The following is a 17,886-nucleotide window of genomic DNA, read 5'->3' on the forward strand; positions in this document are numbered from 1 at the left end:
AAAAGGCAAATTCCAGGAAAGGAGGAGGAGGAGGAGGAGGAGGTCGAGCAGGGCAGCGGCATTGTCCAAGGCTCGGCCTCATTATCCGAAAGCCCTGCCATCCCCCTGGTGATCTTTTGTCCGAGGCCGGTACTCCGAGAGGGTGCTGGGGGGATGGGGGCTGGGCTTCTATTCGTGTCACTCGGCGGGGACGAACAAAGGCACCTCACTGGAGTTCACTCAAAGACAGGCGGGTGAGCATCGCAGCTGAGGAGACCACGAGTGGGCCACTGGAATTAGAGAAGGCAAATGCAATTTAAAGCTGGGAAACGGAGTGGCGGGGGGGCCAACAGAGTAGAAGACCAACCTGAAGTCTGGCAGAATCCAACTTTCAGAAGCACAGCCAACTGCTAATCCATGCAGGGATTCAGCAACTCCAGCGGGGCGAGGATGAGACCGAGTTCGGCCGAGGATGTCTGTGGAGCAAAAGCCAACTGATACTGGCTGACTACGGGACCCCCGTCAGCAGAGCCGGACGTCTGGTGACCATGACAACCTGGTGGCACTTGTGGCTTCTGGGCTTGCTGAGCCAAGTGCTGGGCACCACATGGGGTAAGGAGGACAAACCGGGAACTCGGGGAGTGTTAAAGTAGGGGGGGCAGTGTTGTATAAAATACTGGGGGGGCACACCTTGGTATAAAAGTGGATGATCACGCCAGTAAAAGTCCAATCTGGCAATGAAGTTGGAAAGTATCTGATAATAATAATCCATCCATCCATCCATCCATTTTCTAACCCGCTGAATCCGAACAGGGTCACGGGGGTCTGCTGGAGCCAATCCCAGCCAACACAGGGCACAAGGCAGGAACCAATCCCGGGCAGGGTGCCAACCCACCGCAGGACCCACACAAACACACCCACACACCAAGCACACACTAGGGCCAATTTAGAATCGCCAATCCACCTAACCTGCATGTCTTTGGATTGTGGGAGGAAACCGGAATAATAATAATAATTATAACAATAATAATAATGATAATAATAATTATAACAATAATAATAATGATAATAATAATGATAATAACAATAACAATAATCCATCCATCCATCCATCCATCCTGTCCAGGAGGCATCCTGATTAGATGCCTGAGCCACATCATCTGACTCCTCTCGATGCGGAGTAACAATAATAATAATAATAAATGTTATTTATATAGCGCCTTTCCCATGCTGGTAGGAAGTGGAGCGACTGAACATCCTCATTGATGTTCCTCACTTAATTTCCAGCTTTATGATGTTGTTTCCCGACTCTTATTACAGTATGACTTAGCTGACACGTTCATCCAACATGTGACACGCCATTGGCTCCATTTCTTTTGTTTTTATTCCAAATGGTGCCCAGGCAGGTGAGGTGACGTCCTCGGGGGGTTGTGTGGGGGGTTTGTCATAGTGTCAGTGGCGGGATTTGAACCTACAGCCCCAGGGTCCAAAGACCAAACGAGTAAGCCCCGTCATATTTGTGTCCCGTGTTGTTTGGTGCTTCGCGTGGGTTATGAACTCGTATCCATTGTCTCTCACGTGCTCTTCATCTGCGCCTTTAATTTGTTTTATTCCTGATGAACTATTTGTGAAGGCGCTATATAAAAGATGCATTATTATTTAAATATGAAATTTGCAAGTAAATGTAGGCTCGCTCTCTGAGGTTACCTTCTCTTCCTATGCAAGTCGTTTCCCAGTCGCTGAAGTGCAGCGTGAAGCAGTGACCTGCGGTGACATCTTTAGGGTCTGTCACATTAGGCGACTCTTCACACGTTGCCTTCATTTCCATAATCTTCGCCAGTTAGTGTGACAGACCCGACAGCTGAGGCCGATTGGCTAAGACAAACTCATTAGTCGGGGTTTGGGGGGCGGGCTCTGTGAAGGTGAGAGCCAAGAACCAATGAGCTTTCGGCCAGAAGTAGGATGCATTGACGAGCGGGCGTGTTGAGCCTCACGAATTGAAGAGAAGCTCGTCTGCCTGACGTCACGTGTTTTATGTACTGAAACAGAATGCAGAAAGAGCAGAGACAACGCACCACAGGTATTAACCCTTCGTACCGGGTGCACGGAGGCCTGCGGACCTCACAAACCGAAGAGAAGCTCCTCCTATTGATGTATTCTACACGCCATAACAAAGTGGATAAACAATCAAATCAACGGCAGCGACTGCTGAAGAACTCGCCGCAGCTGTTAACCCTTTGTGAGGCGCCGCTCCACCAGGCCGCACGCCATTGGCTGTCAGAATAAGGGGCGGGGCGAGCACATGGTGCAGCCACAGCCACCAACAGAAAGTCACATAATGTGACCTCGGCTCTAGTGACTGTACCCCAGTTTAGCAGAACTGGGGGCTACAGAAAGGCTTTAGGAAGGAGCTAATCTAAAGCATACACCAAGTATTGGCCCTGGCAGATACAGCACCTTGTAAATCCGTGCCCCGTGTTGAGCGATAATTACTAACAATATGTTGACGTTCTGCTTTACCTTTTTAGAAATCATCAAGTGAGGAACACTTGAATGGAAAATCGACTTGGGCCGTTCCCTAATGTGTAGCCTGCTGTGATATGCTGGTACCTCGTCCCGCATGCTCTGAGACGATGTACCCAGGGTTCAACTTGAGGGTCAACGTCAGACACTCTCGACCAGGAGACCCAGCCTGGTCATTGATAGCCCACCCCCTTGAACCAACGCCATCTAGTGGCTCTTTCTGCAGAGGCTCTTGTCCCTGCAACTCCAGCGATGCCAAGCAGCGTGTATACTTTAGCCTGTAAAGCCCCCACACCCTACTTCAGACAGGCTGGCACTGGGCTCACCAGCCCTATCTCTAGCTGGCACTACTGGCACTTAGCAAGCTTCCTCTCGTTCCCGGTGCCCTATCACGTCTACCATGACCAGCTCTTCGGAGACCTCTGGCAGGACTAGTGTATTGGGTCGCAGTGCCACTGTTGCCATTTGAGTCGCTTGCCTTCAGCTGCCAGTCTTGCGCAGAAGTGAGTGGGCCTGCCGATGTTCTGTGCCTTCCAAGTGTTTGATGGCTGAGGAGACACTGCTGTCGGCCACTGCTTTAATCACCTGGACGTGTTTCCAGGGGTCTTTGGACATCCTGGACCAGAGCTAGTAAGATGGTGTCTCACTCCTGACCCAATGGTATAGGAGGACATCACGGACAGTATGGACCAAGAACTTTAGTTACTGCGAATGGTCAGACCATGAGATCTTCCATTTCAGCGTGCACTCCCACCTCTTCCAGGCCCCCCCACTGTCTCAATCCTACCATCCTGCTGGCACACTCTTCTATTCCTATACAAGGTGGCTCCTTTCTGTGACCTGGGATGCTACCTATTCCTCACAATTGCTACCGCTGCCACTAGTGCCCAATACCCAACCACTTTCTGCCTGTCCAAACCGCAACGCCTGGTCTGGTAACAATCCTCATTTTGGGTCCTACTATGGTGCCAATGTTTTTATTTGGCTCCTCGGGTTAAAAATTTGAAGACCTCCTCTGACACAGGTGATTGGGCAGCGCACATTCACATTGGAAGCCTGTGTTTTGACTGACTCAATGTTGGACGTATTTGGGAAGCCATTTTGTTTTCTAACTCTAGTACTGCGATAGCGAATGTGCCCAGGCAAATATCCTTCCATTTACTAAACCCACCGTATCCCGAGCAGGGTCACAGGGGCAGCAGCAAGTCGGAATATCCTTAAACTTGAGGACAGTAACAAAGTCCTTCAGCTTCATTTACTACACAACACTGGTGGAAAGCCGGGGTGACTGGGACTGGGGTGGGGAGGGGGGGGCACTGGCTTTCAAGTGGGCCTCTAAAACGGGAGGGGAGGGGGCGTGGCCTTAAACACTGCATCGGTCGCCAAGGGAGATGGCCACAGGGCCCCCAATAATCTGTGTGGGTGGGCAGCGGCCCTTCTAAACATGCCAAGCAAGCCTGAGAGCGGTGCCAAGTCGGACCAGTCAGGACCCAATTTCCATTCATTTGGTGCTACGGGTAAAGAACACCAGAGAACAACTCAGGCTGTCGCTTCTTTGAAATAAATTCGGCAACAAAGGGGCACGGGGACAGGGTTGGAAACTTGAGGGCAGAATTTGAGGAGCTGTTAGACATTCTTATTTTTCTTTACGCGTGGAATAAACGAGCGAGTAGTGCGGTGGAGAGCAGGACCCTCAAAGCTCGACGATCGAGGTAAATGGGCTGGATCAGCTTGTTGGGCCAAGTGGCTCTGAATGCCCCGCAAGCAAGGATGCCAAGCCTTGAGGGACATCTTTTTTATTTTCACTCTTTACTTGTGTCCCACCTTCCACATCCCACAGTGGGTCGACGTTCCAACCTTCCAGGGTCTTCCACTTTAGCTGACGTCGCCTCACCGTACACCGTGTAGCTTAGCTGGCGCCTTCTTCAGAAACCACAAAAATGGTAAGTAGAGTCGCCCCTCTGGTCCTGAGCTGGGAACACATGAGATGGTGTGCCAGCCCTGACCCGCACAAACCAAGGAGTGTGAGGTGGTCCCACTGCAGGGTAACCCTAACCCTAGAGACCTTTAAATGTACCAGGCAGCAGGGCTGGCACCGCCATTAAGGTGGGCGCAGATCTTAGGCGGCCAGCTACATGGGTTACCTACTGAACAGTCGGTTGGCGCATTCTTAAGCTTGGCCTAGGGTGCAAAATAACCTAGCACTGGCACTGCAAGAACAGAAACATGCACAGAGAAATGGACAGGTACAATGAGTTTGGACAATGGATGACCAATGGATATGAAAAAACTAGACGGTTCACAAGCTTCATTTGTGATTGGCTGATCAGTGCGACACTGACCTTTGACCTTTGAAGCTGGAATTAATCATACTTTTTTTTTTCTTTTCTCCTTCCTTCTTTGTCTTTTAGCTGCTGACCTGGCCTGCCCCACCGGGGGGTGTGTGCACTTGACTAACCTGCGCTGCTATTGGCTGAGCCCAACACAGGACAGCTGGCCAGATGCCAGGCATATATGCCAAGGTACCCCAGGGGCAGATCTACTGATAGTGGGCAATGCCAACATCCAGAGCTTCATCCTCCAGAACTTTCTAGAGTACGTGGGCAATTTTCTATTATGACGCAAACACTTGTGACCACCTCAGTCAGCTTTTGAGGGGTCTGTAGAACGGGGCTGGAGCAGGTCATGTGCAACGGTGAACTGGAGCGAGTGGGGTGGGGGGGTGTGCATTGCAATTAGGCTGACAGTAATGTTGGGGGTTCTAAAATCTAAAATCATTAGTCCATCAAGTGTAATAAACCCTAGGGGGGGAGGCCCCCATAAGATATTGGGCATCATGTAAAAATACACACGAGATTATAGTCTGTAGAGGGACCCCCCCCTTCATGTTTTGGGACAAATGGAGCATTTTAGTTCAGTTCCTGAACGCAAGGCATAATATGGGACACGATGACTAAACACAGGGGGAATGTGCGGCAACTTAGCTCAGCTCAAAATCCCACCCAAATCCTTCCGGAGTTAGAAGTCATTTCCTAAATTAGGAAAATGGATGAAGTGCACCGCTCTTTCTTCGAGTTTACCTCACTCTTGAGAATTCTGAGCCACTCTGCACTGTTTTCCTACACTGGCATGCTCGATAAATATGGCAGCCCACAGTATCTGAGACACGAGTCACGTAACATCACAGAACGTCCACCGTACCTTCTCATGTCAGTTTATTAACTTGACAGTCGTCAGACAAGCCGCATCCTAACCATGGAGTAAGCGGGCACACAGCCTAACATCGGCAACCTCCTCAATGGAGCGGAACTCTGGAGGTCCGAATTAAGGCTCTGATGGGCATTTTGTGGGCATTACGTGAGCCACCTCATTGGTTACACTCGGTGGCTCTGAACATGCAGTCTTGGAGTTTAAAGTTCACTTTGTCTACCACTAGGGGGCCTCACTACCTAATATTGCCCCACGCTGCCCTCCACACATTGTGCTTTCCTTGGTTTACCGTTTAGTGGCTTTTATTATTTGGGTCCCATGAAATTTTAGAAGGGGGGGGGTGTTTAGAAGGCTGCTTACTTTGGACACGTTCAAAGGGGGCGCCACTGAGACGCAAATCCCAGACACAGCCGACACACACACAGTCATGGCTTTTATTCCTCTAAGTACCTTATATATAATACAATCCATACATGGATGGGGAACCCTTCCATTTTTCCTCTCTCTCCCTTGTCCTCTTTCTGTCACAAGTGTTGTCCTCCACCTCCCAACTCTGAACCTCCAAGGCTACACAGAGCAGCTCCCTTTAAACTGAATCCCACGAGTACTTCCGATGTCCACCCAAAGTCTGACAGAAGCACTTCTGGGTCAGGCAGAAGTCTCTGCATGGATGGTTCCTCCCTGCAGCTCCCCCTAGTGGCACCCATGGCACGCAAAAGGACTACAACTCCCAGCATGCCCGAGGGAGCAGCGACACAAGAATGCTGCCCTCTAGTGTATCAGGGAAGTACACACTCTGCGAAGGCTAACTCCCCCCAGTCCCTTCATCATTTTGGCCTCCCTCCCCGGCAAAGGATCAGTTTTTGACCTGGTCGGGATGCCAATTCATCGATGTCCATCCACTCCAGCCTACGCTTTCCCTCTGACGACACTTACAATAGGAATTCAAGGTGTGGCCAAAAACAAAATAATTCAAAGGTGCAAAATTTACCAAAGCCTCCAAGGCTGAAGGTTGATGAGCTGTTTGTGCAACGCAGGGCTGGCAGTGTGTGGATCGGGCTGAGCGAAGACAGTCAGGACGTCCTGCACTGGGTGGATGGCAGCCGTCCCGACTCCTTCACCAACTGGGGACCCGCTGCGGACACCAGACATGGCTGCATACTCATGGACATGAGCTCTGGCGGGCTCTGGACAGGTGACCACTGTGGGCAGAAGAACTTCTTCATCTGCGAGAAATCTGTGCAAGGTGAGTTAAGTGGGGAGGGGGTGTCATAGTGACCACATAGGGGCGGCGGGCACTGGGCTCAACTCATTGTTTCACTCAGTGTGTGCCTCAGTGTTTAGTTCACATCTACATTACAGGAAGCTATTATGAAAGCTGTGGAAGTGGTGGTGGCTTCATTCATTTCATTTAGTTATCCGATTGGCATGGAACTAAAAGCAGTGATGCCAGTCTGTGCGGCTGTGCCAGGCTGGAAGGTTTAGACTTGACAGAACTCGAAAACAGATGCCCACATGCTAGGTGGATGGCCCAGTCAGTCAGTCATTCAGATGATGACAGTACTGGGGACCTCCTGGCCCGTGAGCTGCCCGTGCAGAAATGCCTGTCTTTGTACTCTGTGTGTCTCCAACATCCCATGACTCGGACTGGGGGTATGAGTGTGCCCTGTGATGGAACTGACTCATCGTGTGCCCTCATTCTGCCTGGGGGATGGATGGATGGGTGCATTTAATTAGGAGGCTGGCAGTGGTGGGTGGCACAGTAGATTGCGCCCAGTTATTACTTGTGTGGACTTTGCATCTTCACGTTGTTGGTATTTCCTAAAGACCTGCAGGTCAGGTAAGTTGGTGATTCTTAAGGCAGGCACCTGTGTGTGTGTGTGTGTGTGAGCCTTGCTCAGACCTGTCTCCTGTCTTGTACCCAGTGCTGCCTAGTGGCCCCCAAAACCCTGAAATGAAGATGTTATATTATGAACCCACTTATCCTGAGTAAGGCTGTGGGAACGGCTGGTGTCTGTCTTGGCAAGCACCGGGCACAAGTCAGGAACAATTCCTGGGCAGGACACGCCAAGTCACCTAACCTGCCCCCCTTTGAATTTGAATCTTATTTGCTTTACCTTCATTAAACAGAAATGGTTGCCATCTAGTGGTGTCGTCCACTCATTACAACATTCATTCAGTCCATTCTTTAAAAGGGAGGACTTCAGCACACTGGAAGAAGAGAAGTGAAGTCAAGTGGCATGAAGTCGAGTGGCTACATTGTCATACCATCCATACACTGCATGGTAGCACACATTTGGAATTAAGAATGGTATGTAAGATGTGGGGTACAGATAAAGGAGCAGACAAGCCACACGCCATTAATGAATGTCACTGATTGCGTGTTTTTCCTGTCTGGATCATCTCTGATGACCTCCTACAACCCTGAATAGAATTAAGCAGTGGTAGCAATTAAAATATTAATAATAATTTAGTAAAACCCTGTATAGGATTAACAAGTGATATTATTAGTAAGGTGATGAGGATCAAGTCTGAGGTCCTGGTTCTCAGCTGGAAAAGGCTGCAGTGCCCTCTTCGGGTTGGCGGATGAGGTGGTTCCTCAAGAGGAGGAGTTTAAGCATCTCAAGATGTTGCTCACCAGTGAGGGAAGAAAGGAGTGGGAGAATCTCCAGGTGGACCACAGTGGTGGTCGCTTTACCAGTCAGCGGTGGTGAAGAGAGTTCTCGATGTACTGATCGATTTACATTTCTGTCCTCAGTTATGGCCACAAGCTGTCAGTAGTGAGTGAAGGAACTGAATTGTGGATACAAGCCAGAGAGAGGAACTTCCTTTGCAGGGTGTCTGGGCTCAGCCTTAGAGTTGAGGAGACATCTGGGTGGAACCCCTGCTCCTCCACATCTTATTATCAACATCATCCAGTAGTATAAGGCAGCCATCATGTGGCACAGGACCAGTTTAGAGTCACCAGTGAGTGTGATGTGTTCACCCACCCATAGACGGTAATAAGACAGAAGCCAAGTGCCATGCTGCCACCTTCTGCTATGTTAGGCCTTACGTATACTAAAGTGACGTTGCAGATGGTTTTGAGGAGGAGGCTATGAAGGGCTAACATACCATTTCATGCAGGACGTGGGCATTGCATCTCCTTGAATATCTGCGCTCATTTGTGTCCCCTTATGTTGCCTGAGCAGGGCTGCTTCTTCCCAACGTGGAGACCTTCCTCACCGGTGTCCCCATCATGACTGGAAGTTACCCTCAGAGCAACATTTCTCTCGCCTCAAGTCCATTGAACCCGGCATCAGGAACTTTCCAGGTAATTGCAACTTCTGGTTTTCAGAGTGATGAAGCCTTCGTGTCGGAGGGAATTCGGAGCTGGGCTTGGTTGTTTCCATGGTTATTCAGACAGGAGATGGCCTTCAATGACTGTTTGAACACTGAAGTCAGCCATGACAGTGACAACAGCAGGTTGACGTGGTCGGCTCCAACTTAAACCGAAGTGCCAATGGTTTTGTTTTGGTTTTTTTTTCTGTCTTCCTTTTCCAGCTGATGGTGTTTCCTGGCCTCTGGTTCAGTCACACCGGGCAGGTTGTGTCCATCGAGTTTGTGGCCGAGCCACTGAAGCAAAGGACCGTCACCCGTTTTCAGGTCCTGCGTCCCTACTGCAGCCCAAGCCAGCACCTCGTCCCACCAGGTGACTTCCTCGGCTCTTGGACTTGGTCACAGCTGAAGTCCTCATAGTCCACTGGCCCACTGGCCACTCTGCTAAAAATAAATGTTAAGAACTGAAAAGAGCTTGGCGGGGGCAGCAGAGGTGGGGGGGCAACCATTTACAAAGATGCAGATACTTAAATAGGGATGGCGGAGTCGTTTCGGTTTTCATTTAGACACCTACGTCTAGGTTCTCATCTTCTCATTTCTCTCACTTTTTGAATCTGGGGGGTCTGGTGCAGGTGGTCCTCTTCCTTACAACTCTTTGGCAAACTCAGTACTGTTGTTTCCCACCAGGGTGTGAATTTCTGCAGAACCCATTTGCTTGCTGCTCTTCTGTGCCCCTCTGCAACACAACGGGAGGCTGTCCCAGTGGGCAGCAGTGGTGTCACCTGCGTGAAAGCTGCCTGCCGGTGTCGAGCCCCTGCAGTTCTTATGCCTTTGAGAACATCTCTTCAAATGTGCCACCCATGATCAAGCCACCGCGCCACATCGGTCTGCAGCCGTTCTACTTTCTGGTGAAAGATCTGCCAGTCCAAGTGCCTCCCAGCTCGGAGCCCACCCACTATAATGTGAGTATGGCTGCTCTTTTTGGGTCCGTGTTGCTCTGCTGCGATGGCACGAATACAGTATGTCAAACCTGGTCTCCTGTTTTTGTAGATCCATCTGGCTGAGGAGGAGATCCACGTGTATCCCGATGACATTGTAGCTATTCAGCACACCTCAGCTGACGGCCCACCCATAAGATGTCAAAAGAGCCTGGACTCACCCTGGAGGCAAAGCTACATGATGCTCTCTGGGTCATCCTGGTGGGAGAACGGGCTCACGGTGATCCCAGCCCAGCCATCTTGGGTGGATGAGGTGATCTGCGACCTCAGGGTCCTGTACTCCGAGAGACCCCGCAGCTTCACCCTCAGTCCGACAGCGAGCACAGGTCTGTCAGCTTCAAGCTCTTACGCCATATCTGTGACAGTCGGCAACGCGGTGAGCAGCGCCACCTCGGGCTGCACAGTGGAAGTGCGCACCAGCATTTCTGGGCTTCAGATGATCTACCCTCGGCCCGTCGGGGGGAAGATCCACCTCACTGTCAATCAGTCCGCTCTGATAGTCGTCAAAATCCTGTCGGGGGCCAATGCCACGAGTACCTGGTCATACCCGGTGCAGAGGGCTGCCGTACAGTTCCAGCCATCCTGCCCACCCAGCATCCTGAACCTCGCGCCGGGCTGTAAGCGGGACACCACTGACACCTGGTTCTCTTTCGCTTGGGTCAGTCTGCTGGCATCGTCCTCGCATGTGCTCCACATTTCAGTTTCCAATGAGGTCAGCTCCCAGAACCTTTCCGTGACACTTGAGTCCCACGAGGAAATCACTGGGCTTGAGGTGTCCCCTTCCGGAATGCAGCGGCTGTTGGTGGATGTGCCACAGGTAAGGAAGTTTTGGTTGGCGGTCAGGTTTGGCAGCAATGAGGATTGGATGACACCAGAGCAGCCATAAAGTCCAGAAAAGGCTTCTTTAACAGTAGAGATTGTAGAATGGAGGGGCTTAGGGGCTGAGGAGCTCTGGGGACGAGAGGGGGTGAGCCACCCACCCTTGTGTCAGATCATGCAATTTCTCACTTCTGTGGTGGGTTGGTGTCCAGCTTCTATCTATCTATCTATCTATCTATCTATCTATCTATCTATCTATCTATCTATCTATCTATCTATCTATCTATCTATCTATCTATCTATCTATCTATCTATCTATCTATCTATCCTGCCTACTATACCAACATTAACATCTATCTATCTATCTATCTATCTATCTATCTATCTCCTAATGTGCTCCACATGTCTGAGATCCATCCTTTTTCTTTAGACGTTTGCAGCTCACGTTTCCAGTGGCTCTTCAGTCGTTTACTCCTGGATCATCGACAATCAGACCACATTCACATACACTGGGCAGATGTACACCGTTGTGTTTAACAGGCCTGCAGTGTACAACCTAAAGGTGAGGGAAGTCGAGAGGATGATCAGGATGAACCAGTCTAGTGGACCCCTAAAAGTTTTAACAGGCTCTATCCGATGGCTCCTTCTGGCAGGTTCTGGCTGAGAATCCGGTGAGCTCCATGTCCCTGGAGGTGCAGCTGTTGGCCGATTTCATGAATCCACTGGCAGACCCACAATTTGTCTCCCTGGCAGAGGTCATGGCAGCAAACGTCCCGCAAGAGATGTCCTTCCAAGTTAAAGCTGACATGTCCATCGGTATAACTGTGAGGTGTGTTTCTGTTATCGGTATTTTGGTCTTCTTCTCCTCCTGACTTGAATCAAAAGCTAAGCAGCTGTCTGAGTCAATGAGGCACAGTTGGGCAGCTGTACCTTCTCGTTGGGGGGGACGACTGCATATATAAATGTATCTGTGTATCTGTGTGTGTGTGTGTGTATGTAAATATATAATAAAAATACATTTTAAAGAAGAATAAGACAGTCGCACCATTGAGTTGAGCCAAAATCTGCACTGACCCTGCTGCTGGAGAACATTCGATGGAAAGATGGGATTTAACTATAATGTGTTTTTTTTTTTTGTTGTTGTTTTTTCAACAGGTGGGATTTTGGTGATGGAAGCCCACCCGAAGACCACTCCTTAATGCCACCATACGACCAGTCTCTGCTGCAGCCTGATCCCAGTGTTGAGCAAGTTTATGTGTTGGATTTGGTAAACCACACGTACACTCAGCCCGGTAAGCCTCTGATTCTGAGGTTCAGGATGTTTTTCTAGGACTGTTTATATCCAGGCCATCTACTTTATTTCAGATGATATTTTCTTCTATTTGGTATTGCTGTACGTTTACAAATACCATGTTGCTTTTATATTTTCTGTACATTGTCTATAATCTAGAGTGTTGGAAATAATAAAAGGGTGCCACATATTGGAAGATTGCCGCTTTCATGCCCACTGGGTTAATCAATAATTTGGTAAAAGTAAGACGTAGAGTGGTTAGGAAGTGACGTTAAACCAAAAGATTTGCGCTTTTATGTGTGTGTCATGGTGACACCCGCCTGTTTTTTTATAGCTGGTGATAGTGAGTCCCTAATGCGGGATACTGCGGGGTGACTGGTAACTGGCGCTACCTGAGTCTTTGTGTGGCTAGGATCACTGTGTGTGTGTGTGTGTGTGTGTGTGTGTGTGTGTGTGTGTGTGTGTGTTGATCTTCAAGGACAGGAGTAGACAAGCCCAATATATGTTCCTGGTAAGTCTCAAAACCTTCACGATAATGCAGTTCTGCTTGCTCACTGACTGATGTTGCAAAACCTTCGTTTGGGAAACGTTTCCCACAGTGACGTTTCTTTTTTGTTGCCCTTTTAGGTGAGTACACTGTGCAGGTGCAAGTCTTCAATTCTTACAACAAGACAGGAAGGAGTGCCCCGGTTCGAGTGTGCACGCCGTTGACCGCACTCAATCTTTCTGTGACCCCGTTTTATCCTCAGGTCAACCAGAGTGTGACATTGCAGGCCTTCCCTACCCCCACTGCCTATGGGGTCCAGTACAGTTGGAATTTTGGTGATGGGTCACCATTGGCTGTCGGACCAGAGTCCGCTGTGCAGCATATCTTCCACAGTCACGGATTGTATAACGTAACCTTGATGGCCACCAATGCTCTCAATGAAGTGACAGCATGGCAGCTTGTAGAAGCAGAAGAACCGATCACAGGCCTTTGGGTAACTTACGATGGGCCCACCGAACTGGGATTGCCTACCGTGCTAAAGGGATCTATTTCTACTGGCACTGGCTTAACGTGGACATTTGATTTGGGAAATGGCCAAGTCTATGCCAGGCTGTCTGAAAATTCCTTTTCTTTTATCTATGAAGAGGTGGGGAACTACACGGCAAACATCACCGTTAGAAATCAAGTCAGCGAAGAGTTTCAGGCCATCACTGTGGAGGTGTATGAGCTGAGGATCCTGGGGGTTCTTCCTTCTGGTTGTGTTGTGACCAAGCAAGCCATCCTTTTCGAGGCTGTAGTTTCCAGGATGAAAGCCGACTTGAGATTCATCTGGAGTTTCGGTGACGGAAGTTTGCCAAGTGAAGCAGAGGGCACCTCCAGCACCACCCACACGTATTACAAACCAGGGAGCTACCTCATGCAGGTGACCGTGTTCAGACTGGCAATGTCGGCATCAGTGGAGACCAGTGTCTGTGTGGAAGATCCGATAGCATTTTTAAACCTGACACCATCCAACGTAGCAGTGGCAACCGGTGAAGAAATTTGTTTTACCGTCGAAATCATCCCAAAACCTGGCGATGAGAATTGTTATGAGTTCCTGTGGGATTTCAGCATGAACCAAGATTCACCGTTGAGCGGCCTAGATAACTACTGCTATGTCTTCCACCAGGATGGAACCCACCACGTCACAGTAACCGCGAAAAATAACGTGAGCTCTAGCATCGCTAAGGGGGTAGTACTTGCTCAGTCACCAGTGGGAGAAGTTCTTCTCAATGTGGACGATGAAGAAACCGGAGCTGTAGCCCTCAACAAGACCCACCTTTACATGGCCGACACCATTTCAGGCAGTGATGTCACCTTTCAGTGGGAATTTGGTGATGGATCTCCTGTGCAGCAAGGCCAAAACCTCTCTTACGCTTACAAGTCTACCGGACAGTTTGTCATCCTCGTAACTGCCTGGAATGTAATTAGCAAGAAGGAGGCCACTCTCGAAATGTCCGTCGTGGTTCCTATCAAGGAGGTGATTTTAAGCACAAGCCATAACCTTGTAGAAGTGGGTCAGCCAATCACAATCATGGCGAAAGTGGACAGCCAGGCCAATTTGAGTTTCTTTTGGCAAGTGGGCCCATCAGACTCTACCGTGGAAGGTCCCTCTACTCTCAAGCATGTGTTCCAGTTCCCTGGGGTCTACAACATAACAGTGTGGGCCAAGAATATGGTCAGCAAAGCGCAGGCCACGGTCACTGTGGAGGTGTTTGAGAGAATCAGTGGATTGGAGATCTTCAGCTCGGATCTGATTGAGGGAAGGTATATCACCGTGGACAATGAAGTTCTGTTGAAGGCTCAAATTTCCCGTGGCTCCAAGGTCACATTTGAATGGACAATTACTCACGGCGGAAACAACACGCTCCGAAGTCAAGGGGACTTCTACCGACATGTTGCCGATAAAGCAGAAGATCTCCTTGTGAAGCTGAAAGCCCAAAACCCTTTGCACAGCGTGATTAAGATCATCGAGTTGAGGGCAGTCGAGCTCGTGGCTGGGGTGAAGGTTTCAACTGTGCTAGAGAGTGTGGAAATGGGGGTGCCTGTGGAAATCTCCGTCAGCGTCGTTTCTGGGACTGACCTTCAGTACACCTGGTATGTCGAAGATGACCAACCTCCGGTCACGACTAACATCTCCTACCTTACCCATGCTTACAGGTCCACAGGTTTGGTGCTCATCAACGTGACCGTTAGCAACGTGCTAGGCTTCAGTGTTGGCTCAACAGAGCTCCATGTGCAAGAAGCCATCTCCGGCCTGGATTTTCAGATTCCTGGTTCCTTGTATCCATTTTATGTTGAAACTAACATCTCCATCAAGCTCCATGGATATGCAGCCAAGGGGACTGACTTGCGCTGGGAGTGGTATGTATATGGAGACGGTCCTCCAGTTTGTCTCCTCGGACAGGAAACAAACTTTTCTTTCCAGGAAGCATCCACATACCAGGTCTCTCTAAACGTGTCAAATGACGTCAGCTGGGAGGAAGTTTCACACAACGTGGTTGCACAGGATGCTATCTATGGGTTGACCATATCCGCCAATCAGTCTGTGGTGTGTGCTGGGGAGCCTGTTCTTTTTACTTTGAACGCCCTTCGCGGAACTGACATTCGCTACTCTTTGCAATTCCCGTCATTTACCATCGCTTTAGATCGATCCGAGAACACCTTCGAAACGTCTGCCTTATCTCCGGGGTATCACGTGGTGGTAGCCAAAGCTGAAAACAATGTGAGCGTTCAACTGGAGCAGGCCGAGCTTAAAGTTGTGGAGAAGATCTCAGGCCTTCAGATCGCCAACTGCTGCTCTCAGGTGCTCGAAGCGAATAAAGAGGTCCTCTTCTACGCCCAGGTGACCAACGGCTCCCACCTCAGCTATCAGTGGTGTTTTCAGATGCTGGGATACCCCGATTTTAAAGCGGTGGGACAAAACATCATCTACGCTGCTCCAAACGACGGCACCTTAGTAGTCACTGTGGTGGCCACAAATGATTTCTGCTCTTTGTCGTTGAACAAGTCCATGAAGGTCCAGTCGCTGGTTCTGCAGGCAGAGCTGTACACAGACATGACTGACACTTTCACCGACCAAGCTGTCACATTCTGGGTCCTCCCAAGGAGAGATGGTGACCTTTATTACCAGTGGAATTTTGGTGATTCTGGAAAGGTTGTCGTCAGCCAGAATGATACCGCCACTTACTCGTATCGAGCACCGGGCACGTTCCAAGTCAAAGTTAAGGTCTTCAACAACATCAGCTCTTTTATTGTCACGAGGGCCATCAACGTGCAAAGGCTGCAGTGTGGCATTCCCAAAGTTCAGCTCATCCAGAAGCAGACAACCATCCTCAAGTCCCGGTCCAACTACTTTGAAGCCAGACTTGATCTGCAAGGCTGCACCGCCTACAGGGCCACTTATCTCTGGGAGGCCTTTCAAAGCCCCGACTGCCAGAATGATCAGGTCTCGCTGGGCAGTTGCGACGTTAGTACCCCGTTGCTCATCCTTCCCAAGCTGAGCCTGGATTTAGGTGCCTACTGCTTGAAGTTCACGGCCACACTCCAGGGCACCCCACTGCAGAGCCAGGACAGCCTGAATATCACTGTGGTGCAGAGCCCCCTGGTGGCCCTGATTAAAGGGGGCTCTCAGATTGTCTGGTCAGTCAAGCAAGACCTCCTTTTGGATGGCACAGACTCGTACGACCCTGATGTGAGAGCCGGAGAAGACGGCAGTCTCATTTACCACTGGGAATGCGTCGTTCAGGAGAGACAGCAGGACAATCCAAAGGTACTCAGTGGAATTTTAGAAGCCTATAGATAAGCTGTCCACAAGCACATTTTTTATTAATAATTGTTGACTTCTCTGAATTCCTAATAAGATGTAGGGAAGGATTATTAAGAGTTAATCCAATTGATGAACCAGCCAATCAAAATGAGGATTGTGAGGAGGTTCCTGCTGCACACTAGCACTCCATGGTGTCGATGAGTCAAACAGACGCATCTTCTTTCCAAAATTTTCCCTGTAAAGTGCCTGGGAAAGCACAACGGGGTACGCAAACAAAAAGGGTGGGTCACCCCTCTTAACTAAAACACAAACAGGGGGCTTTGGTGCCCGTAAGTAAGAAGTCAGGGTGGATTCAGTCAGCCTTCACATGTGTAGAACATTAGCAAAAAAAGTCCTTCTTGAGTGCCCGGTCAATATGTGACGCCACCTTCCAGACATGGCTCCGTTTTATAACGCCTGAGCTGGCAGTGGGCGATGTGGGCGTCCTCCTTGAGTTGCTTCTCGATGCTATGGGGGACAGAGAAGATACTGTTAGTGTCCTAGAGTGGAACTGCTTACCTCTTCAGATCCCGGAAGTTGGTCACCAGCAGTGCCGTAGCAAGGTCTGGTGGCACCCGGTGCGGAGTTTAAACTTGTCCCCCAAAATATAAAATGAAATTTATTGAGAAAGCAATTTTTTTATTCAATTGGTTAAGTAAAGAGGGCATAATATTAATTATTTTGTAAACAATTTTTTATGAATAAAAAAAAAGTAAAATGCCTTTTTATTAATAAGCCAATTTAATGTACAAGGTAAGAAATCTTTTTTCATAGTGATAGTACCTAGTGCATTACTTTATTATTATTGTAATACAATTTAATGAAAGCTCAATTGTTTACAAGTTTCATTCTCTAGTCTCTAATTCAACAAACTGTACTTTAACGTCATACTTAGAATCTCCTTTCTAACTTTTTGTTCTGCAAATTTTGAAATTGCGTTATCAAAATCGATACCTTCAGCTACACTATTTTCAATTGACAAAATGGCTAAGCTAGAGAGTCGTGCTTGGTTCATAGTGGATCCTGGGCCTTAAGATAGTGGGATGGGGAGGGAGATATTGTCCGTTCGCTCGTAGAACGATCCTAACGTAAACTTGCTTACTTTATGGTCGGTTCTAGAGCGGACAATACCTACCCACCCCACTGTCTAAAACGCTTTGCGTCGACTATGTTATTATGATGTTCGGGTTAAAAATATCATCTTGTTGCGCAGAACGACTTGGGCCGATGATATATTTGTTAATACTAAATCATTACAGCATCGCATCGTTCACCCGCAATTTGCTGCAATTAGGGATTGTTAAACCCCATGTAAATTATTTGACATGTTATTTTATGTAACAAAAAGGCGCATTAATACAAAACCAGTAATTTTTTGTCACCCCCTCAGAGCTGGTACCCGGTGTGGGCCGCA

General features: G+C 49.0%; 1 protein-coding gene across 5 annotated transcripts in view; it reads left to right on the forward strand.

Moving 5' to 3' along the window:
• Positions 1 to 17,886, forward strand: part of pkd1b (polycystic kidney disease 1b) — a 126,218-nt gene that overhangs the window by 41,600 nt on the left and 66,732 nt on the right. For 3 of the 5 annotated variants that reach the window (XM_039739716.1, XM_039739717.1, XM_039739718.1), the window contains 10 exons: positions 4,914 to 5,097; positions 6,750 to 6,958; positions 8,904 to 9,025; positions 9,256 to 9,403; positions 9,718 to 9,992; positions 10,081 to 10,845; positions 11,278 to 11,409; positions 11,501 to 11,676; positions 12,003 to 12,139; positions 12,766 to 16,436. In XM_039739716.1, coding sequence (XP_039595650.1) covers positions 4,914 to 5,097; positions 6,750 to 6,958; positions 8,904 to 9,025; positions 9,256 to 9,403; positions 9,718 to 9,992; positions 10,081 to 10,845; positions 11,278 to 11,409; positions 11,501 to 11,676; positions 12,003 to 12,139; positions 12,766 to 16,436 — 5,819 coding nt within the window. Of the gene's footprint in view, positions 1 to 210; positions 592 to 4,152; positions 4,215 to 4,913; positions 5,098 to 6,749; positions 6,959 to 8,903; positions 9,026 to 9,255; positions 9,404 to 9,717; positions 9,993 to 10,080; positions 10,846 to 11,277; positions 11,410 to 11,500; positions 11,677 to 12,002; positions 12,140 to 12,765; positions 16,437 to 17,886 lie in introns of those variants that run through there. The other 2 variants (XM_039739719.1, XM_039739720.1) reach the window with 2 other exon arrangements.

Source organism: Polypterus senegalus, chromosome 17, assembly GCF_016835505.1.
Source record: "Polypterus senegalus isolate Bchr_013 chromosome 17, ASM1683550v1, whole genome shotgun sequence".
In the NCBI taxonomy this organism is placed as follows: domain Eukaryota; kingdom Metazoa; phylum Chordata; class Cladistia; order Polypteriformes; family Polypteridae; genus Polypterus; species Polypterus senegalus.